A 26,346-nucleotide genomic window follows, 5' to 3' on the forward strand; every position below is an offset into this window, starting at 1 on the left:
ATATGAAATAAGGTACTCATAAGCCAAAGTCTAAAGATGACTTCAATTCAAATAACTTTTCCCCCAGTTTTAATGTAATATGTAAAAGAAAAATAGTTCACTAAATAAGATAAACTGCTCCTTTCAAAGTTACTTAAATCTTAGAGATAACATTTGAAAAATCTGTGTTCAGTAATCTAAAGAAGTAGAAAACATTAATTTTGTGAAATTTACCTTTACTTGCTAAAAAGCTATATTAAGATGTAATGATTTGTGAGTTATTATACAGATATTTACAGACACTTTATTAATATATGAATTAAATATATTCAGTTCAACAAATACTAGAGAACCTACTATGGGCTGTGCTCCCAAGAGTAAAAAAGATGAATAATGTGCCTTTTGGCCTTCTAGGTATATTCAGGGTAAGAGAAGTGATTGATAGGTATGAAAATGCCTACCACAGAAGGAGGCAAAATGTAAGGAGTGTAAAACAAAGTACCAGAAGGAAAAGGATTAAGATGAAAATCCTTTTGGGTAATTGCTAAAGATTTCCTCTAGATGACCCCTGAGATGACCCCTGAGGGTGGTGGCCTTCTACTGAAGGAGACACTCAGGTAGCAACCTGATAACAAAATGTGTGCTGCTCGGAAGTGATTAATACTAGAAGAGTCCTCATAAACAGTCTGAAATAGATATGAACTTTAATACTTAATCTCTTCTAATCTCATAAAATATAATGTGGTATGTAAAATCTCAAGTTCCAAATATTTTATACCTTCAATTATATCCAGTAGAATTCCTGTTTCCTCAACTAATAGGAAATCCCTAACAGTTACTCTGGACTCTCCTTAGATCAGCCAGGATCCCGCTGAAGACAAGTTAAATCAGGATCGCTGGAGTAGGGGTTCAGGTATTTGTATTTTACAAAAGTTCTCCAGATAATTTTAATGTGCAACCCGGGTTGCAAATCACCTGCCTAAATTGCAGTTGGGCAATTTTGGTCTTCCCGATAACTGGTTTACTTTCTTTGCTAGTTCAATAAATAACAAGAATTTTCCAATATTATTTTTTATTAGCTTCCACTTTACTGACCACTTACTATGTGCCAGGCACGGTGCCAAGCATACTTTTGTGCATTGTCTCTAATTTTCATAGCTACCCTTGGAGTAGGTGCTGTTTCTAAGTTACTTGCCCAGTTACTACCCCATTTCAGAGCCCAAGAATTTACCCACTGCACAATACTGCTTCTCTCCTCACTAAGACACCAAAGTCTCTCAGCAGATATAAATAAACGTTATCTGGAAAGACCAACGAAGAACAAGTAATGGAGGGCACCAGGAGGCAGAAGCGACATTGCAGGGCTGACCGGGAGATTCTGCGAGATTCAAGATCTCTAATCCCCTGGTCTCCCAGCTACCGCCCGCGCCCGCCCCCCGCCCCAAGCCTTTAACCGTCCCTACTGAGACCCGCTTTTCAACCTCACTGGTCCTTGTTGGCCAATTTCAGAGCTGGAATAACGTTTAAACACAAGGGAGGACGCCCAATCCGGGTATTTCCTAAATTAGCTTAGTCACTACTGGAGATGGGGAAAAGCCTTCTCTAGCCTTCTTCTACATCAGCCTGAAAGGACTCTACGAGAGGGGAGCAAATGCCAGGGCTGCCCACTTGTCTTCCTCTAGGGCCTTAGGTGGAAGAGCCCGCCGCAGCAGCAAACATCCAGAGATAGGAGGCGTGGCTGGAGGCTCCCACCCCTACTACCCTGAGGGGAGGGTGGGGTAAGTGCAGGAGGGGCTGACTGCTTTAGTTGCGTTTCAGGGTCCGGGCGCAGGTGGGCGAGTTTTGTCCCGTGCCTTGCCTTTAAGCCAGGGCGCGATAGCCGTTTCAGTCGTCTGGGGAGAGGGGCTGGCCCGACCCACGTGCACAAACCCAATTTAACTGAAGGCATTGGGAGGGGGGGATCAGAGTTCAGGCTTGGGGCGAGTGGCTGCCGGCGCACGTCAACGCCCGAGCTCCGCTGGCAGGAGTTCCTTACTCGCGTGGGTCCTAGGGCAGCCCGCCGGGGGGCTCCCGGTTGCCATAGCAACCCCACGCGCCTGGGAGGGACGGCGCGCGCCGCGGGGCTTCGCTACTACCGGAAGTGACGTGTTTCACCTGCCGAGCGAGGGCGGGGTGGGACCGGGCTGCGAGGTGCCGCCGCAGCCAGCGGGTCGGGAACGCGCGGGGAGCCGGGTGACTGAGACCCCGGGTAAGAGCCGCCTACCTGCAGTCGTCGCCCGCAACTGGGCCGCCACCATGGCGCTTCTGCTGCGCTTCGTGCTCCTGTGCGGAGTCGCGGGTGAGTGGGGGACAGATCGGTCCCTCGGGTCTTTATTGCCTGGCCAACCCTGGGGCGCTCGCTGCCTGCGGCCACCCGGGAACAATGAGGCTTGGGGGAGGGGGCGGGCGCGATTTGGGGGCGCTGCGGCAGTGGTGGAGGTGCGCGCGGAATTGCACCGGGGTGATTTCGCCGGACCGGGCGCGCGAGCCCCGAAGGTGGGTGGGGCCGCTGGGAGGGGAGCCCTGCGGGGCCGTGGGGTACCGGGGGTGCGTTGGAGTGGGGGACCGAGCCCCGGGATGTTGGGCGGAGGTGGAGAGGGCTCCCCGGGCGCGGGTGGGTGGGCGCGGCGTGCCGGCTGCGCCTGGCGTCTCTCCCAGACTATTCTTTGCCGCGGGTGCGGGCTTTGCTTTATTTGCTCTTGCCCTTTCCCTTGTTAGCCGCGGTGTCGTTTCCATCGGGGTTACCCGGTTTCAAAAGCCTTGGGCGGCGAGTTTTCAGGTGTCGAGCAGTCCAAGCCAGGAGACCGAATTACAAACGCCATGATTAAATGGACACTGAGCTTTTCAGTGCCTCAGATCGTCCAACCTACCTCTAGGAAAGAGGCGCTGAACGAACTGTAGGCTGGGCATTCTTGGTCTCATGGAAGAGGCGAGCCCAGGCACGTGCTGTTAACTAGACGGTAACTCGACGAAGTGGACCGTGGAAAATCAGAAGTAGATTCCTGCAAAAATGCAGTATTGATTTCTGCAGTCGCGGGGCAAAGTGCAAAGGAGAAATTAGTAACCTTGGTTTTGAGTTTATAATGTTTTGATTCATTTTGATGATGACTTGTACAGGGAATTTCGAAAGGATTCGCCAAGTAATACATGTTCGACTGCGCCTTTCTCGGGAGGGGTAAAAGGGCATTTAAAACTGCGTGGATATAAGGCATAATCGTTCGATATCTTTAAAAAACTGATTTGTTGCCATGTCCGTGCTTTAACCAACTGATATTGTCTTGTCAAAGTAAGCATTTTAGAACCAAAGGATTCATTAAACCAACCACAACAACAAAAAAATCCATCGGTGGGACCCTAGGAGGCACACTTTGTGTAGCCTCCGGAAGGATAATTTTTTTAAGCGCTCTAGAGCTGGATCGAGTGGCCCTTTCTGTTGGGATGGCTCTCTGCTTCCTGTTGAAATGTTAATTCCATTGTTGGATGCCCCAGCTGTGAGCATTACTCATGGGATCAACATTCTGTTAACAAATCTAATCTTCGATATGAGTCTATAGCATTACCTCCACCTTTTTAATACATATCATTTAGACATGGCTGAAATTTCCAAAGTAAAGCTTCCAGAAAAGCTAAGTCAGTAACCATTTTACATGATAACGTTACACCTTGTTTTGGTCAAGTACTAAACTGAAGTAGAAGTTGAGAACATTGTGATCTCTATGGAAAAAAATGTTTTAGCCTATATCTAGAGCAGAGAAGTGGAAGAACGTAAACCATATAGAGGATTCCTCCCCACCCCCACCCCCAGGGATATCAGGATAATTGTCTGGATTTCATTTTTTTCTGGATGCCTCACTTTGGTAGGCACAATCTCATCCTAGGATATTTTGATACATATAGAGTCATTCTGCTCATAAACTGTACACTATGGTACAGTGAACATCTCTTTAAAGGACTGTTGGCTTCAACTAAACTATTTTACTTCAATTTTCCAGCTTAGGAAACAACTCAAAAACTGTAATTGATGTATGGCTTTGGGTATTTCTTCAGATACTTCTTGACATCTTAGAAATTTATTGCCATGAACTCAGTTTGGGTGGTAACATTATAGGATTCTACAATTGGCAAAACAAGGTGGAGGCTGACATATTAAAAATTGCAGTGCTATTAGTAGATCTTCCTCTAGAGCTGTCTCTAGAGGAAGAAATTGCAGTGCTATTAGTAGATCTTCCTCTAGAGCTGTCTTTATGTGGGTTGTAGAGTTTTGTGTTGTACTCTGGTTGCTGATGGAACATTTTTTGATGCGTTTTTATCGCCTACCTAGTAGCAAGTCGTACCGCTAGTAATAGTAGTGTCAGTAGTGGTAGAGCAGTAGCAGTAGAAGTAAAAATAAAGCCTTGATTATGCAGTTATTTTTTAAAAAATATATTTATTTTTGGCTGCGTTGGGTCCTCGTTGCTGCGCGCGGGCTTTCTCTAGTTGTGGCGAGCAGGGGCTACTCTTCGTTGCGGTGGCTTCTCTTGTTGCGGGGCACGGGCTCTAGGCACGCGGGCTCAGTTGTTGTGGCACACGGGCCCTAGAGTGCAGGCTCAGTAGTTGTGGCGCACGGGCTTAGTTGCTCCACGGCATATGGGATCTTCCTGGACCAAGGCTCGAACCTGTGTCCCCTGCATTGGCAGGCGGATTCTTAACCACTGCGCCAACAGGGATGTCCCTGATTACTCAGTTATTAAATGCCAGGCACTGTTCTAAGGGCTTTACATACACTCATTTAATGTACCTTGCAGCCCTAGAGGATATATATGTATTATAATGATCCCTACTGTACAAGTGGAGAAACTGAGGCATGAAGTGGTTGTATAACTTTACTCGCCAAGGTCACAAATTTCCTTCTGAATCCCTGCTCTTATCACTATGCTGCCACTTTCCTCTTTGATTACCTCTAATCGACATCTTAAATTTGTATCACTGGTTACTGTCATTTATTAAGAACCTGCTGTTGGTTTGACCCTGTGCCAAGTACTGAAGGCTTTTATTATTAGCCTTTTAATTTCTTGATCTTAGTTGAATATTTTCAGTCTCTCTGCGAGCACGAGGATCCAGGGCTTAGCCTGGTGTTGTAAGCTTAAATGGCCCATGACCCAGCAGCATCATTGTCACCTAGGGAGGACAGTGTTAAAGTTTGGGGTGCTGCTCTGCTTTTCACAGTGTCAATATGAGTGAAAGCAAAGTACTGGCCAGTGATTCTGGTCTCCAAACCACTTGTTAGCCATGCAGTGGCAGCAGGACCCTGTTCTCTGTGCTTCAGTTGCTGCTTGTGTCAAGAACGGAATCCCACTATATCAGTTGATATAGTGGGAAATGTTTATTGTTTTGCTTTATCTGGTGTTTTTTCCTTTACTTGAAAAAATGAAGATTATTAGATGTGAACTTTATCCCCTCCATATGCCTCTCTCTTAATACATTCCTGTCATTATACCACCACCAGGGCAAAAGTTGCCCTTCTCCAAGGCAAGCCACCCAACATTGGCTCGTTACCCTATCTGTTGTGGGGGTTTCCATAAAATTACCCAATATATCTCATTGCACTAGGTCAGAGGGCAGGGGCATTACCTGTGCTGCTGTTCATTGTTACAGTCCCGGTGTTAGCTTGTGGCACCTGGCAGACAGCAAGTGTTCAGCAAATGTTGCACAGTTGAACGTTTTCAGCCTCTTTGCCAATAGGCCTATGTATATGATATGGCTCTCATCAGTTATATCTCTTTCCCTTCTCATCCAATAAAGATGGTCCTCCACTAGTGATCATTCCACTAGCCTTACTTCATTCCATTGTTAGAAGTTAAGCCTCTGCTTTATCTCTGACCTCATTATTCTGTCTCACTCACCTGCTTCAGTTGCCAAAGGTATCAATAACCACGTGCCAAATCCATTTATTTCTTTAGAGCTCCTTGACACCTATTAACCTGCCCTTCACTACCTTCTTCAATAGGTCCCTTAAATGCCAGCCTCCCCCATGATTTAACCCCATAGCCCTCTTCTCAGTCTTCATCTTAAACCTGGGTGACTTCATCTGTCCATCACTGTACACTCAGAATTGTTGCTAGTGACTTAAAAATGTTGCCAACTCACCTCTCCTTTGAATTCTGGGCCACTATTTCCAGCTGCCTAACATTCAGCATCCCATCTGAATGCACTTGAGTACCTCAGACTCTGTAGGTCCTCAACTGAACTTACCATTAATTAACTGATTAAACGATCCAGTCGTTCAAATATCTATGGCCTGCTGTATACTATGGCTGTGTTACATGCCCCTACAATAGTGCAGGCGTTTGCAAGGTGCAAAAGGTTTGGTGGAACGTTCCCAGCAGATGGAGATCTGAAAGGGTATAATGTGCCTTGGGTTCAGTGCGTATAAGGCATCTAACTAACACTTCTCTTTCTGATGTGCACCTGAGTCATTATGAGGGCATGTGGGGTGGAGCTTGAGAGTTTACATTTTAACAGGTTCCACATCATGTCACTGCTGAGTACACTTTGAGTGGACAGAGACCCAGAGACTGTGCCGAGAGCTTAGGAGACGATCCCCCAAGACTGGCACTGAGAAGCTTGTGGAGGTGTTAAAGAAGTGAGGTTATACACTGAGATTTATTCTCTTGAATTGTGTAGAACTCTGCAGCAGTTCTGGAGGCAGGTAGGACCAATAGATCTAACGCATTAATCCATCTGGGATGACCTGGACACAAGCGGTCCCTGTTGAAATACAGCAGAGTGGTGCTGGGCTTCCTGTTTCATCTGAAAATTGTTCTGAGGGAGATGCAGAGGAACCTGGTATCTGGTTGATTGAATGAGTGGCAAGAAAAAGTTGGAGGGAGCCAGTAAGATTTCTGGCTTGAGTGAATGATCATGTCACTAATCTATAGGGAGTAAAGAAAGGAGAAGCAAGTTTTAGGGAGATGACAGTGAGCTTTGGACAAGTTGTATTTGTGGTGCTTGAGGGGAATGGAAGTGAAAAATACCCAGTAGGAAGACTTAAGCAAAGGACTGGATCTCAGGAGAGAGGCAAAGATGGGTGATACAGAATTGAGCATCACTGCTGATAGGTGGCATCTGTGTCTGGCTAACCAGGAAAAGCAGGTAGGACTAGAAAAGAAGGTGAAATGTGATACTGGGGAACATCAACATCTAATAAGTAATCAGGAGGTGAGGAACCGGGGACAGTAAGGAGTGATGGAGAGTGCAGGGGAACTAGAGGATGAGGGTGTCCCAGAAACTGACGAAGAAATGAGGCCAGTGGGTCTTACATTAGGAGATTATTGAGAACATTTTGGAAGTGATCGAATCCAGAGGGAGGACAGTACCTGTACTGAGAGTAAAGCTAGATTTTAAGAGATTGAGGAGAGGGCATCAGGTACGTAGAGAATAAGAGATTACTTTGCACTTGCAGCTGGTTTAGTGCATGTTGCACGTATGGCCTTCATTCCAGGGGACAGGAGCAGACTCCATGGGAGAAGGTAGAAGCCAGAAGATAAGAACTCTAACTTCTGTGTGTGTGTGTGTGTGTGTGTTTATTGAAGTTTAGTTGATTAACAATGTTTCAGGTGTACAGCAAAGTGATTCAGTGTGTGTGTGTGTGTGTGTGTATACGCACACACACACTTTCTCAGATCCTTTTACATTATAGGTTATTACAAGGTACCGAATACAGTTCCCCGTGCTATACAGTAGGTCTTCATTGTTTATCTAGAACTCTTCACTTCCCAACCTCCCAGACATAGAACCTTGCTCACATGATCATTCTTCTTTAAAACAGTGTATTCCTCTTTACACTCATTCCGGGACTCTGAACCCTTTGGCTTCCCAGGGGATGTCACTGTCTCATCCCATCTCTTATGTAGGGATCCCATCAACTTTAAAAAAACTTAAATATCCCTCCGGACATGGCTTCAACCCTTATATCCCTCTTTCAGCACTGCCTGTCTCTCCTTTTCTCCACCGGATTTCTTGAAGGAGTGGATTTGTTGACTCCATTATTTTCCTTCATATCCATCAATTCTTCCACCCTTTGCAATCTGATTTTCACCCCACTCTACTCCTGTGAAACTGCAGTGGCCGCTGTGGCTGCATCCAGTGGACATGTCACACCTTCAACCTCTTAAACCTCTTAGCGAGAATGGCTCTATTGACTAATCTCTTTCCTCCTTGAGCTGTTCCTCATTCTCCTTTGTGAGCCCACTTTCCTCCCTCTACTTAAATGTCAGTTTCTGGCTTCAGTTACCATTTATGTCCTCACAGCCTCCAGTCTGTTTCCTGTCTCACTCTCCCAAAGCTTTGCCCATAATGTCAAACCACTCACTTGACAGCTCTGCTTAGACTTCCCACAGGTACCACCAGTTGAACCTGTCTCCAAACCACTGTTCTCTCTCGCATTAAATGGCATTTTCAGCCACCAAAATGCCCAGGCAAAAATCTGCATACCTTACTTGACTTTTCGTATTCTCTCCCCAGCTTACACCCAGTTTCTAAGTCACTTGTATCCCTCCAGCCACTCCTGGAGGGATACAGCGTACCTCAGTGTATACCACCATCTCTTAAGATGGTTGAAGTAGCTTCATAATTGGTTTTTCATTGAGTGAGGAAATAAATGGGGAAAGATGTACTAGGCAGGAATTTCTGTTTGTTGGCTTGAGAAAAGACCTGGAAGGGAAAGAGTATTTGGAGATTAAGAATAGGTATATCATTGAAGAGGGGAGCAGGGCTGGGCCCGGTGTCCTGCACAGGCCAGCTCTGTGTGTGTCAGCCCTGCCATGCGTTCAGTATTGGGGTGAATTTATGTTACCACTCCAGTCTCATTTTAATCCCCTGCTTGCAGCCTGTTCTCCCCTCTCCCTTCGTTTCTGCCTTTCCTCTATCGTACTCAAATCATTATCAGGTGTAACTAAGTAAAGGCAAGAATTGAGACTGGGAGCTTTTGATTTGCTTCATTTGGTGGGCAGCAAGTAATGGATGTGAACGTTAAAATAATTTTAAAATTATTCAATTAATTATTAAGGTAACCTGGAAAATAATTAAAAATTATCTAACTGAAATGAGCTTATGGCTTTATCTTACTGTCATCTACGTAGCATTTTTATTTTTATTTATGTATGTATTTCAGCTGCGCCAGTCTAAGTTGTGGCACGTGGGATCTTTAGTTGCGGTGCACATGCGGGATCTAGTTCCCCGGCCAGGGACGGAACCCAGGCCCGCTGCATTGGGAGCTCAGAGCCTTAGCCACTGGATCATCAAGGAAGTGCCTTCCTTGGATTTTTTAAAGAAAACAAACCTAATGTTCTAGAATAATTGTTAGATTGGTTTTGGAATTAGGTTGGTTTCTATTAAGAATATGATGCTAAGTGGAAGTAAAGAGCAGTAACCTTTTATGGCCCTGGCTCCTTTATTTTCTACTTAATTTCTTCAGTGGGGCTGAAATTACAAATGGTGGAGTGTGAGGGGGATGGGAGAACTTCACCTTGGCACAGTGAAGTGGTCTGTACAGGAAGCTGGTAGTTTATGGTTTGGTGATCTCTTGGGGCTCATTTATTGATATTCTTTGTAATTTGTTCACTTTGTTGAATCCATTACTGTCTCCAGGTAAAAGAAAATGGGAAGGAAGTTGAAAATGTTTCTGTATTCAGTGGCAAAATGGTGACTTAAAGGAACATTTACCTCTTTTGTGCTTTCCCACTGGTCTTTTCTGTAGGCTTTCCCTCCCCTCATTGACTCACCCTTTCTGGTTTCTAATAATGAGCTAGCCAATTAAAGTTTAAGCCTTAAAGGCCTTAGCTTGACTCAGCAGTATTTACGGTTGATTTTAATTGGCAGGGTGCTGGTAGAAGAAAAGGTTATTGCCTGCTCTGTTGACAAAGGGAAGGTAGGATAAGGGAAGGAGATAGTAACAGTCTATTTTTAGGGTAGGTGTGAGATCAATGGCAGGGTTCAGTTTGTCCTTTGATAGTTGGTGAGAAAAGGATTAATCGTCACGTTAACCAATGTTTGTACATACTGAGACAATGCAAATTTCTTTACAGACTATTAAATCACTTTCATTCTTTCAAAGATACTTTACAGGTTGGAATGGGAATGCTGTTTCATTTACTTCTAAGAAATGAAACTTTAGATTTCTGGAAGAAGCAACATAACTAATCATGATTACTTTTTCACTTCCCTATCGTGTAACTGTGTGTTCTGTGTGAGTATTTATTTATTTATTTATTTATGGCTGCCTTGGGTCTTTGTTGCTGCACGCGGGCTTTCTCTAGTTGCTGCGAGCCGGGGTTACTCTTTTTTTTTTTGCGGTACGTGGGCCTCTCACTGTTGTGGCCTCTCCCGTTGCGGAGCACAGGCTCCGGACGCGCAGGCTCAGCGGTCATGGCTCACGGGCGCAGCCGCTCCGCAGCATGTGGGATCTTCCCGGACCGGGGCACGAACCCGTGTCCCCTGCATCGGCAGGCGGACTCTCAAGCACTGCGCCACCAGGGCTACTCTTTGTTGCGGTGCGCAGGCTTCTCATTGCGGTGGCTTCTCTTGTTGCGGAGCACGGGCTCTAGGCACGCGGGCTTCAGTAGTTGTGGCACACGGGCTTAGTTGCTCCGAGGCATGTGGGATCTTCCCAGACCAGGGCTCGAACCCATGTCCCCTGCATTCGCAGGTGGATTCTTAACCACTGCGCCACCAGGGGAGTCCCTGTGTGAGTTTTACAGGTTTCTCCAAAGGAAGTATGGTTTGGCTGCACAGATAAAAACGCTCTCAAGGAATCTCAAGGAATATGCAGATACGGTGAAATCAAACGTGTTGAGCCACATCTTTGTTGAATTGTTAGAGTGACTCTAGTTGACCCTCCTCAGTCTCTCAGATTCCCCAGTGAAGAGTGCTTTGAACTCTTGAATACCAGACTATTCCCATGGGGGTTTTCTTTAATGGACCAGACAGAAACTTCAAGTGTTTTGTGCCCTGGATAGTTCTACAGTAAGAATTGAGAAGTCTCTTTAACCTACTTGGTTGTAGACTGTGAAATCTGATACTTTTAGAATGAGCTGGTAACTCTGGGCTAGAAAAGTGATCTTACTGTGTTTTTAAAGACAGTTTCACATGCATCTCATTTGAATCCACTCTCCTGACAGCCTATGGGTAGGAAGGACACATTTTTTTTTTTTTTAAATAAGGAATCAAGTTGTAAAGCCAAGGCCTTAAGTTCAATAAATTATGGCATTGGTCCAAGACAATGCTGTCCTAGTAGAAACATATGTCATTTAAAATGTTCTGGTAGTCACATTTAAAAGTGAAAAGGAAAAGGTGAAATCAATTTGTATATATTTTGTTTAACCCAATATATACAAAATATTAATTCCATATGTAGTCAAGTTGAACATCAGTAAGATTTTTTTTTTTTTTATACTAAGCCTTCAAAATCTGGTATTTTACCTACAGCACATCTCAGTTTGCACTGGCCACATTTCACGTGCTCAGTAGCTGTGTGTGGCTAGCAGATACCCTTTTGGTCAGCACAGGTCTAGAACTTGGAGCTTTAGTTCCCAGTCACCTTCCACCACATTTAGTTTCAGAACATTCCACTAACTAAAATAGCATGGGTGTGGTGTGCCATCACAACAGCTTTGTCAAATGGAAAGTGTCTTTGGAACTGCTCTCATGAGATTTTATCTAAAATAATTATTTGTATCACAGTATTCCCGTTGACAGCAAGTTAAATAATGTCTCTTGTTATTTAGTTTCTTGTAAACATCAGAGCATTTGTTGCACACAAAATTATATCAACTGTCCTTTTTTGGTAGTTATATGCATCTATATTTTAGGTATAAGGTAGAAAAAACAAATATATGGACAAAATAATATTTTTAGCTTGCCTATGGGGGGAATAAATTCATTTATGGAGAGATTGAAAGTATAGAGTGGTCCCTGGTGATGGTTGCTAGGAAATTTGAATTTATTTTGGGATATTAGAAAGGAAGTCATGCCAAGATTGAGGCAGTCTTAACAACAGTTAGACATGCTTACAACAGGGTTTTTTTTAAATTGTAACTAACCTTTTCTTTATTAACTTCAGTATTTTCCGTCCGTAGGTAACATTTGCTTGTTTTGCTGTTATGTCTCTTTGCTTTTTTTTTCCTGTGATCTCATCTTTATAAGACACTTTACCTCAGTTTCTTTGCTTTTTTTGTTGTTGTTTTTTTGGCCAGGTACTCACTTTTCCTGTTTCATGTTAATTAAAGGAAGAAAAGAGAGCCTGAGGTCGTTTTTGAACAAGGAGGCAAAGGCAGATTTCTTAAAATGAAGCAATACATGTTATTTTACGAAGGTGATGAAAATATTCACTATGGCAACGGATCTGCTTTACCCATAATGCAAAATACCCTATTTGCATTTGTTTTGCCAGAGACTTCTGAAATTAGCATCTCTGTATTAGAGAACATGGGGAAAATAATACACTACATAGATTGAAAACAGGCTGAGACTTAATTTTTTTTTTAAGGTTTAAAAAAAACTTTTATTTAGAAAGGCTGAAATGATTGCATGCTAATTTGAACAGATAGGTTGTATAAGAAAATTCCATTTTTGATACCCGCGAAGAGTTGGATTCCATTATGTGTGCTTTGCTCTTTCCTTAGACCTCTTAACTTCAGACTGGAGTTGAACAGAAATGTGGCTTACTCCTTTCCCCTCAATTCACTGAGAATTAATTTTATTTATTTATTTATGGAAGGGTTTTCATTTTTTTAAATTAGTTATCTATTTTATACATATTAGTGTATGTATGTCAATCCCAACCTCCCAATTCATTCCCCCCCAACCCCCCACCCCGCTTTCCCCCCTTGGTGTCCATACGTGTGTTCTCTACATCTATGTCTCTATTTCTGCCTTGCAAATTGGTTCATCTGTACCATTTTTCTAGATTCCACGTTAATGGAATATAGAAATTCCATTCTGACTTACTTCACTCTGTATGACAGACTCTAGGACCATCCACATCTCTACAGATGATCCAGTTTCGTTCCTTTTTATGGCTGAGTAATATTCCATTGTATATATTTACCACATCTTTATCCATTCCATCTGTTGATGGGCATTTAGGTTGCTTCCATGACCTGGCTATTGTAAATAGTGCTGCAATGAACGTTGGGGTGCATGTGTCTTTTTGAATTATGGTTTTCTCTGGGTATATGCCCAGTAGTGGGATTGCTGGGTCATATGGTAATTCTATTTTTAGTTTTTTCAAGCACCTCCATACTTTCTCCATAGTGGCTGTATCAATTTACATTCACACCTACAGTGTGAGAGGGTTCCCTTTTCGCCACACCCTCTCCAGCATTTGTTGTTTGTAGATTTTTTTGATGGTGGCCGTTCTAACCAGTGTGAGGTGATACCTCATTGTAGTTTTGATTTGCATTTCTCTAATAATGAGTGATGTTGAACAGCTTTTCATGTGCCCCTTGGCCATCTGTATGTATTCTTTGGCCCATTTTTTGACTGGGTTGTTTGTTTTTTAATATTTTTTAAAAAATAAATTTATTTATTTATTTTTGGCTGTGGTGGGTCTTCATTCTGCATGCAGGCTTTCTCTAGTTGCGGTGAGTGGGGGCTACTCTTCGTTGTGGTGCGTGGGCTTCTCATTGTGGTGGCTTCTCATTGCAGAGCACGGGCTCTAAGTGCATGGGCTTCAGTAGTTGTGGCACACGGGCTCAGTAGATGGGGCTCATGGTCTCTAGGAGCACAGGCTCAATAGTTGTGGCACACGGGCTTAGTTGCTCCGTGGCATGTGGGATCTTCCCGGACCAGGGCTCGAACCCATGCCCCCTGCAGTCGCAGGCGGATTCTTAACCACTGCACCATCAGGGAAGCCCTGTGCAAAGGTCCAATTTGTTTGTTTTTATTTCCATTACTCAAGGAGGTGAGTCAAAAAAGATCTTGCTGTGATTTATGTCAAAGAGTGTTCTTCCTATGTTTTCCTATAAGAGTTTTATAGTGTCTGGCCTTACATTTAGGTCTTTAATCCATTTTGAGTTTATTTTTGTGTGTGGTGTTAGGGGAGTGTTCTAATTTCATTCTCTTACATGTAGCTGTCCAGTTTTCCCAGCACCACTTTTTGAACAGACTGTCTTTACTCCATTGTATATCCTTGCCTCCTTTGTCATAGATTACTTTACCATAGGTGCGTGGGTTTATCTCTGGGCTTTCTATCTTGTTCCATTGATCTATGTTTCTGTTTATGTGCCAGTACCATATTGTCGATTACTGTAGCTTTGTAGTATAGTCCGAAGTCAGGGAGTCTGATTCCTCCAGCTCCGTTTTTTTCCCTCAAGACTGCTTAGGCTATTTGGGGTCTTTTGTGTCTCCATATAAATTTTAAGATTTTTTTTGTTCTAGTTCTGTAAAAAACTGCCATTGGAAATTTGATAGGGATTGCATTGAATCTGTTGATTGCTTTGGGTAGTATAGTCATCTTCCAATCCAAGAACATGGTATATCTCCATCTGTTTCTGTCATCTTTGATTTCTTTCACCAGTGTCTTATAGTTTTCTGAGTCCAGCCAGGTCTTTTACCTCCTTAGGTAGGTTTATTCCTAGGTATTTTTTTTTTTTTTTTTTTTGTGGTACGTGGGCCTCTCACTGCTGTGGCCTCTCCCGTTGCGGAGCACAGGCTCCGGACGGGCAGGCTCAGCGGCCATGGCTCACGGGCCCAGCCGCTCCGCGGCATGTGGGATCTTCCCGGACCGGGGCACGAACCCGTGTCCCCTGCATTGGCAGGCGGGCTCTCAACTGCTGCGCCACCAGGGAAGCCCCTATTCCTAGGTATTTTATTCTTTTTGTTGCAGTGGTGAATGGGATTGTTTCCTTAATTTCTCTTTCTGATCTTTCATTGTTAGTGTATAGGAATGCAAGAGATTTTTGTGCATTAATTTTGTATCCTGAAACTTTATGAAATGCATTGATTAGCTCTAGTAGTTTTCTGGTGGCATCTTTAGGGTTCTCTACATATAGTATCATGTCATCTGCAAACAGTGAGTTTTAATTCTTCTTTTCCAATTTGTATTCCTTTTATTTCTTTTTCTTCTCTGATTGCCATGGCTAGGACTTCCAAAACTATGTTGACTAATAGTGGTGAGAGTGGACATCCTTGTCTTGTTCCTAATGTTAGAGGAAATGCTTTCAGTTTTTCACCATTGAGAATGATGTTTGCTGTGGGTTTGTCATATATATGGCCTTTATTAGGTTCCTTCTATGCCCACTTTCTGGAGAGTTTTTATCATAAATGGGTGTTGAATTTTGTCAGAAGCTTTTTCTGCATCTATTGAGATATCATATGGTTTTTCTTCTTCAATTTGTTAATATGGTGTATCACATTGATTTGTGTATTTTGAAGAGTCCTTGCATCCCTGGAATAAATCCCACTTGATCGTGGTGTATGAACCTTTTAATGTGCTGTTGGATTCTGTTTGCTAGTATTTTGTTGAGGATTTTTGCATCTATATTCATCAGTGATATTGGTCTGTAAGTGTCTTTTTTTGTAGCATCTCTGTCTGGTTTTGGTATCAGGGTGATGGTGGCCTCGTAGAATGAGTTCGGGAGTGTTCCTTCCTCTGCAATTTTTGGAAGAGTTTGAGAAGGATGGGTGTTAGCTCCTCTCTAAATGTTTGCTAGAATTTGCCTGTGAAGCCATGTGGTCCTGGACTTTTGTTTGTTGGAAGATTTTAAATCACAGTTTCAATTTCATTACTTGTGATTGGTCTGTTCATATTTTCTGTTTCTTCCAGGTTCAATCTTGGAAGGTTATACCTTTCTAAGAATCTGTCTGTTTCTTCCAGGTGTCCATTTTATTGGCATAGAGTTGCTTGTAGTAGTAGTAAGATGCTTGTAGTAGTAAGATGCTTTGTATTTCTGTAGTGCCCATTGTAACTTCTCCTTTTTCATTTCTAATTTTATTGATTTGAGTCCTTTCCCTCTTTTTCTTGATCAGTCTGGCTAAAGGTTTATCAGTTTTGTTTATATTCTTAAAGAATCAGCTTTTAGTTTTATTGATCTTTGCTATTGTTTTCTTTGTTTCTCTTTGATTTATTTCTGCTCTGATCATTATGATTTCTTTCCTTCTACTAACTTTGGGTTTTGTTTGTTCTTTCTCTAGCTGCTTTAGGTGTAAGGTTAGATTATTTATTTGAGAGTTTTCTTGTTTCTGGAGGTAGGATTGTATTGCTATAAACTTCCGTCTTGGAACTGCTTTTGCTGCATCCCGTAGGTTTTGGATTATCTTGTTTTCATTGTCATTTGTTTCTAGGTATTTTTTGATTTCCTCTTCGATTTCTTCAGTGATCTCTTGGTTATTTAGTAATGTATTGTTTAGCCTTCATGTGTTTGTGGTTTTTACGGTTCTTTCCTGGTAAATGATTTTTTTTTTTTTTTTTTTTTGCGGTACGCGGGCCTCTCACTGTTGTGGCCTCTCCCGTTGCGGAGCACAGGCTCCAGAAGTGCAGGCTCAGCGGCCATGGCTTACGGGCCCAGCCGCTCCACAGCATGTGGGATCTTCCCGGACCCGGGCAGGAACCCGTGTCCCATGCATCGGCAGGCGGACTCTCAACAACTGCGCCACCAGGGAAGCCCCCCCTTTTTTTTTTTTTTTGAGGTACGTGGGCCTCTCACTGCCGTGGTCTCTGCCGTCGCGGAGCACAGGCCCCGGTCGTGCAGGCTCAGCGGCCATGGCTCACGGGACCAGCCGCTCTGCAGCATGCGACCCTCCCGGACCGGGGCACGAGCCCGTGTCCCCTGCATTGGCAGGCGGACTCCCAACCACTTCACCACCAGGGAAGCCCCCTGTAAATGATTTTTAATCTCATAGTGTGGTAGTCGGAAAAGATGCTTGATATTTGTTTTCTTAAATTTACCAAGGCTTGATTTGTGACCCAAGATGTGATCTATCCTCGAGAATGTTCTGTGTGCACTTCAGAAGAAAGTGTAGTCTGCTCTTTTCGGATGGAATGTCCTATAAATGTCAATTAAATCTAGCTGGTCTATTGTGTCATTTAAAGCATGTGTTTCCTTATTAATTTTCTGTCGATGATCTGTCCATTGGTGTAAGTGAGGTGTTAAAGTCCCCCACTGTTACTGTGTTACTGTCAATTTCCTCTTTTATAGCTGTTAGCAGTTGCCTTATGTATTGAGGTCCTCCTATGCTGGGTGCATATGTATGTATAATTGTTATATCTTCTTGGATTGATCCCTTGATCATTATTTAGTGTCCTTCTTTGTCTCTTGTAATAGTCTTTATTTTAAAGTCTATATTGTCTGATATGAGAATTGCTACTCCAGCTTTCTTTTGATTTCCATTTGCATGGAATATCTTTTTCCATCCCCTCACTTTCAGTCTGTATGTGTCCCTAGGTCTGAAGTGGGTCTCTTGTAGACAGCATATATATGGGTCTTGTTTTTGTATCCATTCAGCGAGCCTGTGTCTTTTGGTTGGAGCATTTAATCTATTCACATTTAAGGTAATTATCGATATGTATGTTCCTATTACCATTTTCTTAATTTTTTTGGGTTTGTTATTGTAGGTCTTTTCCTTCTTGTGTTTCCTGCCTATAAAAATTCCTTTAGCATTTGTTGTAGAGCTGGTTTTGTGGTCCTCAATTCTCGTTTTTGCTTGTCTGTAAAGCTTTTGATTTTCTCCTTGAATCTGAATGAGATCCTTGCCCGGGAGAGTAGCCTTGATTGTACGTTCTTCCCTTTCATCACTTTAAATATATCATGCCACTCCCTTCTGCTGTAGAGTTTCTTCTGAGAAATCAGCTGTTAACCTTATGGGAGTCCCCTTTTATGTTATTTGTCATTTTTCCCTTGTTGCTTTTAATAATTTTTCTTTGTCAATAATTTTTGTCAGTTTGATTACTGTGTGTCCTGGCGTGTTTCTCCTTGTGTTTATGCTGCCTGGGACTCTGCGCTTCCTGGACTTTGGTGGCTATTTCCTTTCACATGTTAGGGAAGTTTTCCACTATAATCTCTTCAACTATTTTCTCGGGTCCTTTCTCTCTCTCTTCTCCTTCTGGGACCCCTATAATGCAAACGTTGTTGCGTTTAATTTTGTCCCAGAGGTCTCTTATGCTGTCTTCATTTCATTCTTTTTTTCTTTATTCTGTTCCACGGCAGTGATTTCCACTGTTCTGTCTTCCAAGTCTCTTATCCGTTGTTCTGTCTCAGTTATTCTGCTATTGATTCCTTCTAGTGTATTTTTCATTTCAGTTATTGTATTGTTCATCTCTGTTTGTTTGTTCTTTAATTCTTCTAGGTCTTTGTTAATCATTTCTTGCATCTTCTCGATCTTTGCCTCCATTCTTTTTCCGAGGTCCTGGATCATCTTCACTATCATTATTCTGAAGTCTTTTTCTGGAAGGTTGCCTATCTCCATTTCCTTTAGTTGTTTTTCTGGGGTTTTATCTTGTTCCTTCATTTGGTACATAGCCCTCTGCCTTTTCATCTTGTCTATCTTTCTGTGATTGTGATTTCGTTCCACAGCCTGCAGGATTGTAGTTCTTTTTGCTTCTGCTGTCTGCCCTGTGGTTGAGACTTAATTTTAATCAGAAATGAAATCTGAATGCTTTCCTGCGCCGAGTATTTCTGTGTGTTTGTGAGGGGCAGGGGGGAATGGGTGGGTCACAATCCAATTCAGCAGATACTTACAGAAAATCTATCTGTATGCTCACATTCTTAACTCCCCCGTTTGGTTTTACATTATAATTTACACTTTCCCTGGTCCTGATTAAGTTATATGTTAAATTTCTCGTACAAAATCTCAATCCCTGTGGAAGAAGTTTGGGGGGTAAATATATAATCCGTACAAGTGGGTGAGACATTGTAATAGGTGCTTCAGGAGGTATGAGGAAGATGCCATTCCAGTACTATTGACACACTTCAATCTGGAGGAGGGAGACTGACACTTATTCTCGAGTAAAATGAAACAAATAAATAAGTAAATAAATAAGGCAGAGCAGGGTACTGATTTGAGCAGATGTGTTATGTGATGTAAAACCATATGTTTTTCTCATTATTCTCTTGGGGACCCACTGGCTTCTGCAGATCATTTCCCCCCTTCACCTTGTGTACCAACCCTTCAGCCCACTGTTTATGCCAAACTTCTGGTTGCTTCCTCACACTGACCATGAAATGCCCTGCCTCATACTCACCCCCCCCCACCCCCATCATAGCATTATCTTGGTATTTTAGGATTTTCGTCCTACGGTTTGCTTTTCAAACATCTCTACACCACAGTTCCTTGATCCCTCAAACACAGTGATTTTCTGTGCATTTCACTTAGGCAGTCAGTCCTCTCCTTACACTTAGTTCTTCCTTTGAAATCTTAAACTCTATTGTCACTATTTCCCAGCTTTGTCAAATTATCCTCACACCTTGCTGTCATTGAGATCTCCAGGCCCTTACCCACTTCCACCCTGCTTCTAGTCTTCCAGTTACTTTAAAACCAGAATTTCTTCACTAATCCTGCATCCCATAGTCAGATTTCAGCTCGCATTCCTGGTGTGGATCAATGCTACAGGCCAGTTTCTTTGCTTCTGCTCATGGACTGGGGTGCACATCTGGAGAAAAAGTGCACATGCATAGCTGCATACATTAGGGAGACTGTTGGCTAGACTTTTTGGCTAGCCATTTGGCTAGACTTTTTTTTTCAATTACATTTATAAAACATCAGAACGTTATATATATATTATACACACACACACACACACACACACACACATATATATTTATTTATTTACTTTATGGCTGCACAGCGCAGCTTCCAGGGTCTTAGTTCCCTGACCAGGGATTGAACCCAGATCCCGGAGTGGGAGTGCCGAGTCCTAACCACTAGACCACCAGGGAATTCCCAGAACATCATATTTTTAACAAAAAAAATAACTTTTCTGCCTTTAACTCCTTCAGTTCTTTTTAAATTCATTTTAAAATAGATCTTCTGGGCTTCCCTGGTGGCGCAGTGGTTGAGAGTCCACCTGCCGATGCAGGGGACGCGGGTTCGTGCCCTGGTCCGGGAGGATCCCTCGTGCCGCGGAGCAGCTGGGCCCGTGAGCCTTGGCCGCTGAGCCTGCGCGTCCGGAGCCTGTGCTCCGCAACGAGAGAGGCCACAACAGTGAGAGGCCCGCGTACTGCCAAAAGAAAAAAATAATAAAATAAAATAGACCTTCTATTTGAAGTATGACATTCATACATAGAATAGCATTCAGTTTAAAAAACATTATTTACCAGTTCACAGGTTAGAACATTATTACAAAGCAGACCCATCTATACAGTTATCACTCAGGTCAAGGTATATTACATAACCTGCAACTCAGAAGTCCCCTCATGCCCCCTGCAGTCACTTCCTTCACTGTCTTCTGATTTCTCACAGCGTGGATTATTGTTGGCACTTTATATGAATGTTATACAGTACAAGTTTTTCTCCCTAAGCTTCCTATCATGCTTGTACAATTATTCCCATTGTGTAGCTCTAGTTTATTCATTTGCTTTGCTATATGTTATTGCATTGTGTGACTGTACCACAGTTGATTTACCCATTCTACTGTTGAATGACATTTTTTCCCTCCAGTTTTCTGCTGTTGTGAAAAATGCGGCTGTGACATCCTCAGACATTTGTTTTAGTGCACACGTACATACAGTTCTCTAACTATGACTGGCTTTCTGGGGTCTTATAGATTATACATCTGTGTAGTTTTAGTTGATGCTGCCAAACATTTTCAAAAGTTAATTGTAGGACTTCCCTGGTGGCGCAGTGGTTAAGAATATGCTTGCCAGTGCAGGGGACACGGGTTCGAGCCCTGGTCTGGGAAGATCCCACATGCCACGGAGCAACTAAGCCTGTGCGCCGCGACTACTGCGCCCACGCGCCTAGAGTGCGTCCTCTGCAATAAGAGAAGCCGCCGCAACGAGAAGCCCGCACGCCGCAACGAAGAGTAGCCCCCACTTGCCACAACTAGAGAAAGCCTGGATGCAGCAATGACGACCCAACGCAGCCAAAAAAATAAAGAAAATAAACAAACAAAAAAAACAAAACAAAAAAAAACAAAACAAGCAAAAAGGAAATAAACACACACACACAGAGAGAGAGAGAGAGTTAATTGTACCAGTTGACACTCCCATCAATAGAGATGAGAGTTGCTGCACATGCTCAACATAGCCTTTTCTCATTTTGTCTGCTCTGGTGGGTGTGTAGTGCCACATCATTGTAGTTTTCTTTTTCAAACATTTTTATTATGGAAAATTTCGAATAAATATAAAACTAGAAAAAAAAGGGATGATAAACCATATATCTTTGCTCAGCGTCATCAGCTATCAGCTCATCTCTGTTGGACTCGTCGTGCCACTCGTGGTCCTTCGATTCTTCTCCCCTTCCTCTTCACATCGTTCAGACTTGAACCAGTCTCCAAAAACCCCCTACCCACATTTTTTTCTGCCTCTTTTATTCTTAGTAAATACTCTGTGCCTCCTTTGTTACAGAGGAAATGTCCTTCCCTCGAATCTTATTTAAAGTTGTCTTATCCCCTGTTTTCTAGGTCTTGTTGTCTCCTGGGATCTTGACCTTTCACTCTCTGAGTGTTCTGTTCTATGTATTTTAACCTCCCATTCTATTTGCTCTTTCCTCTTGAGTTATAAACATGCTCTACATTTCTCATTTCGAAACAGCCTTTCCTTGACCACACGGCACACTTCTATCTCCTACTCTTGGGAGCCGTGTTCCTCAAAAGAGCAGTCATTTCCTGTCTCTGCTCACATATTTCCACCTCTGTAGTTAGAAATATCCCATTGCACCCTCCCCTGACCCCGAGCCTTCAATAAATCAGATTTGGCCTAGGTCACCAATGAGGTTCTGATTGCCAAACCTAGTAGATACATGTCAGTGTCCTTTATTTATATAACAGATTTTGAGTTCTTCCTATATGAAAGGCTCTGCTTAGTGTGAGGGATAAAAGATTAAACGACACCTTCCCAACGCTACACGAATTTATTTCCTAGTAGGAATGACAGGCTTGGAAGATGACAGTCAGTTTTCATACTGGATACTGTCTATTTTATTTATTTATTTTGGGGTGAAGTAGAAAAGAATAGCTTTATTGCTTTGCCAGGCAAAGGGGACCACAGCGGACTAATGCCCTCAAAACTATGTATCCCCACCTGGAGGAGGTAATGAGGAGCTTTATAGTAACGGTTCAAAGAGGAGGGCATGGTCAGCTCATGGACATTCTTCTGATTGGTTGGTAGTGAGGTAATTGGGAGTCAGCATCATCGACCGGGTTCCAACTGGTCTGCTTGTATGCAGCACACAGTTAACAACTTCTACCTGGTAGGGGTTTCAGTATCTGGTCTCAGGACTTAATGAACCTCAGGTTCTTGATGTCTCATCGCAGAAAGAATTCAGTGAGAGACAAAGTGACAGGTAAGAAGTGGATTTATTTAGAGAGAAGCACACTCTACAGACAGAGTGTGGGCCATCTCAGAAGGCCAGAGGGTCCTGGATACTGCTTATTGAAAGGATGATACCAAGTTGTGCTGGAACTGTTCTAAGAGCTTTACATGCATTGTTTTATTTAATCCCTATAAAGAAGTAAGCATTGTTACTACTAATTCCCATTTTACAGAAAAAAAGTTAAGACTTTATTTATTTTTAAAATTAATTATTTATATTTGGCGGCATTGGCTCTTCGTTGCTTCATGTGGGCTTTCTCTAGTTGTGGTGAGCAGTGGCTACTCTTCTTTGCAGTGCGCGGGCTTCTCATTGCCGTGGCTTCTCATTGTGGAGCATGGGGGTCGCAGGCTCTAAGAGCGCAGGCTCAGTAGTTGTGGCACACGGGCTTAGTTGCTCCGTGGCATGTGGGATCTTCCCAGACCAGGGCTCAAACCCGTGTCTCCCGCATTGGCAGGCGGATTCTCAGCCACTGAGTCACCAGGGAAGCCCCAACGTTAATACTTTAAAAGGCTAGAAACTTGCCCTGGCTAAGCATTTGGTAAGCTCAGTTTGAATTTGAATGCAGATCCGACTTCAGAGCCGATGCTATTTGTGGGCAGAACTGCTTGCATAAGTCAGTCTGCTCATGTCAGAAATGTCTGCACTTGCTGTGAGGTGAACTCAGAGAACTGTCGCTACTGCCTTTGAGTTGTGCAAGGAGGGGAGGGGATGGATGTTGAGGGAAGGCTTCTTGTTGGTTGCTTGATTGATGGTCATATGTAGGACATATTTAGATCTGAAACAGATAATTTACTAACACCGTTTATTTATGTTTGAGCCCTAGAGAAACAACATGTCCAAAGTGATAGAGCTTTTTTGTGACAAACTTGACAACAGATCCTGGTCTGGTATTTATTTCTCTGTTTAAAAAAAGGGTCCACCCAAACTCCTGAACCCTGTGCTATCTAAAATGCTGTCTTCTTGGAAATCTAGTATAGGAGAGGAATAGTGTAAATCCTGAACCCTCCTTCCACCAAGGTGATTGCAATGGGGTCTAATAACTTACTCACTGTATTACTTTGTAGTGACTTTTAAAAGGAAATGTCTTATGTCTGGGGTTGTTGACTGGTGGACTTCTTGCAGGACGAGTGTGGCTTGGGAGCCAATCTGCCTAGATTTGTATCTTGCTCCCATAGTAGCTTAGATACCTCTCACTGTCTCTGTTTCTTCATTGTAAAATCGGGATGATATTAGTACCTCTCTCAGTCGTTATGAGGCTTGAAAGAGTTAATATGTGTAAAATATTTTGAAACGTGCCTGGCACATAATAGGTACTCAGTCACTGTTAGTTACTATTTATGGTTAAGATGATGGTTTCCTCATTTCCATCTCAGTTTATTTCCTGGGCACTTGCTTTTTGATTTCTCATTGCGGGTGGGGACCTGAGAATTTTAAAAAACAGCATAGAAAAAAACAGCATTAAGTAAGTATACTTAATGTCATACTCATTGTCATTTCTCATTAATGTCATTTCTCATTGTTATTATCTGACTGTAAGTATTATTTTCTTAGCTCTAAGTACATATTAACATCCTGTATTGAGTAACACGTGGGAATTAAACAAAAACTCCTAGACAGCAAAGAGTGTAATTTCTATCTACCTTGTGGTGTTTTCTTCTCTTCCCCAGCAATATTTAAAGGCCAGTTGGGGTAGTTAACTAGTGTTAACATACTTAAAGTGTTTTTCTTTTTCTTTTCTAGAAAGAAACACTATTTAGGTGAATTTTTTTTTTTTTTTTTTTTTTTTTTTTTTTTTTGCGGTACGCAGGCCTCTCACTGTTGTGGCCTCTCCCGCTGCGGAGCACAGGCTCCGGACGCGCAGGCTCAGCGGCCGTGGCTCACGGGCCCAGCCGCTCCGCGGCATGTGGGATCTTCCCGGACCGGGGCACGAACCCGTGTCCCCTGAATAGGCAGGCGGACTCTCAACCACCGCGCCACCAGGGAAGCCCTATTTAGGTGAATTTTAAACATTGCTAATCCCAAAACAACTCCCTGGTGAGAAGGAAATTGGCACATTGGCCTTAGGGTCAAGGAAATGGCCTAAATAGCTTGGCAGTTGCATTTTTGCAACATTTAAAACAGGGTTTAAAGTATCCCAGTGACTTACTTGCTAACCCAGACATCTGATGTGTAGTATTTGTTATCAAACACACAACAAAATTATACTTGTCATGATCAATCCCTTAAACATACCACTTCCTGATTTTCCCAGTTTATTTTTTAACATTGTTCTCATGAATTATTATTGAATGTTACTGTATTTTTTTTTTTTTTTTTTTTTGCGGTACGCGGGCCTCTCACTGTTGCGGCCTCTCCCACTGGGGAGCACAGGCTCCGGACACGCAGGCTCAGCGGCCGTGGCTCACGGGCGCAGCCGCTCCGCGGCATGCGGGATCCCCCCAGACCGGGGTACGAACCCGTGTCCCCAGCATTGGCAGGTGGACCCTCAACCACTGCGCCACCAGGGAAGCCCTGAATGTTACTGTATTTTTATGTAAGTTTCCTGAATTCTGTATTCTGAATTAAGCAGCACAATTGAACATCTTCTCTATTTAAAATAGTAACCTCTATGACATACTTTGACATTTCTCACAAAAGGCAATATCAAATACGTTCTTTGTAACAATTGACATGAAGGTCATCATAACATACCCCTTTTCAAGAAACCAAAGAAATATGCAAGACTTCTGGAATGTGAAGTTAAATTATTCTTATTCCTAGTTTTTCTTTTTTGTTAATATCTTTGGAATGACTCCAGATTTTCTTTCTTTCTTTTTTTTTTTTTTTTTTAATTTTTGGCTGTGTTGGGGTTACTCTTCATTGCGGTTCATGAGCTTCTCAATGCGGTGGCTTCTTTGTTGCGGAGCACGGGCTCTAGACACGCAGGCTTCAGTAGCTGTGGTGTGTGGGCTCAGTAGATGTGGTGCACAGGCTTAGCTGCTCTGCGGCGTGTGGAATCTTCCCGGATCAGGGTTCGAACCCATGTCCCCTGAATTGGCAGGCAGATTCTTAACCACTGCGCCACCAGGGAAGTCCAACTCCACATATTCTGAGAAACCACACATTGTTGTGTAACATTTTTCTCATTTTGCTTCATGCTGTTCTAGAGAGAGATAGACAAGCAACTTTTCTTCATTCCTAGTTGTGATTTTAGAATATTCATGAATAAAAGTTTTTCTTAATGTCATATTTCTTTCATGTTAATATAACTATACTTAGGGACTTCCCTGGTGGTCCAGTGGCTAAGACTCCACGCTCCCAATGCGTGGGACCTGGGTTCGGATCCATGGTCAGGGAACTAGATCCCATGTGCTGCAACTAAGAGTTTGCATGCTGCAACTAAGACCTGGTGCAGCCAAATAAATAAATAAATAGATAAATAAATAGGTAAATATTTAAAAAAATGAGTGACTGATCAGGTAGGCTGCTTTAAAATATATATACATAACTAAACATAAAGTTGCATACACATTAATTTCTTACCACATTTGCTAACATTTCTTGTAATGTGAATATTAAAGTAATAAGCAACTGTCTTTGCTCCTGTTAGCATACGACCAGGCTTGTTCAGCTCCCTCTGAGCTCCGTGTATCTCCAGTGACTTCACTGTTCCTTTCCTTTACTCCCCTGGATGCGCAGTCTTCCCGTGGCTCTCCTTCCCATACTTTTCCCCGAAAGGTTTCATGGTCCTCTCTCCCATCACCACTCCTCTTTCAAATAGCTCCTTCACCTTCCCTCTGCTCTGAGCTCCCGCCCTCCACTGGAACTGAGCAGTTTCGTCCA

General features: G+C 42.9%; 1 protein-coding gene across 6 annotated transcripts in view; it reads left to right on the forward strand.

Moving 5' to 3' along the window:
- The first annotated feature begins 2,053 nt into the window (after positions 1–2,053).
- The window catches only part of CXADR (CXADR cell adhesion molecule), a 53,160-nt gene continuing 28,867 nt past the window's right edge, over positions 2,054–26,346 (forward strand). For 3 of the 6 annotated variants that reach the window (XM_079922044.1, XM_079922045.1, XM_079922043.1), the window contains exon 1: positions 2,054–2,317. In XM_079922044.1, the coding sequence (XP_079778170.1) occupies positions 2,275–2,317 (43 nt within the window). In that variant the 5' untranslated portion in view covers positions 2,054–2,274. Of the gene's footprint in view, positions 2,318–9,827; positions 10,244–26,346 lie in introns of those variants that run through there. The other 3 variants (XM_079922040.1, XM_079922041.1, XM_079922042.1) reach the window with 2 other exon arrangements.

The sequence above is a fragment of the Stenella coeruleoalba genome (assembly GCF_951394435.1).
Source record: "Stenella coeruleoalba genome assembly, chromosome: 5".
Lineage (NCBI taxonomy): Eukaryota > Metazoa > Chordata > Mammalia > Artiodactyla > Delphinidae > Stenella > Stenella coeruleoalba.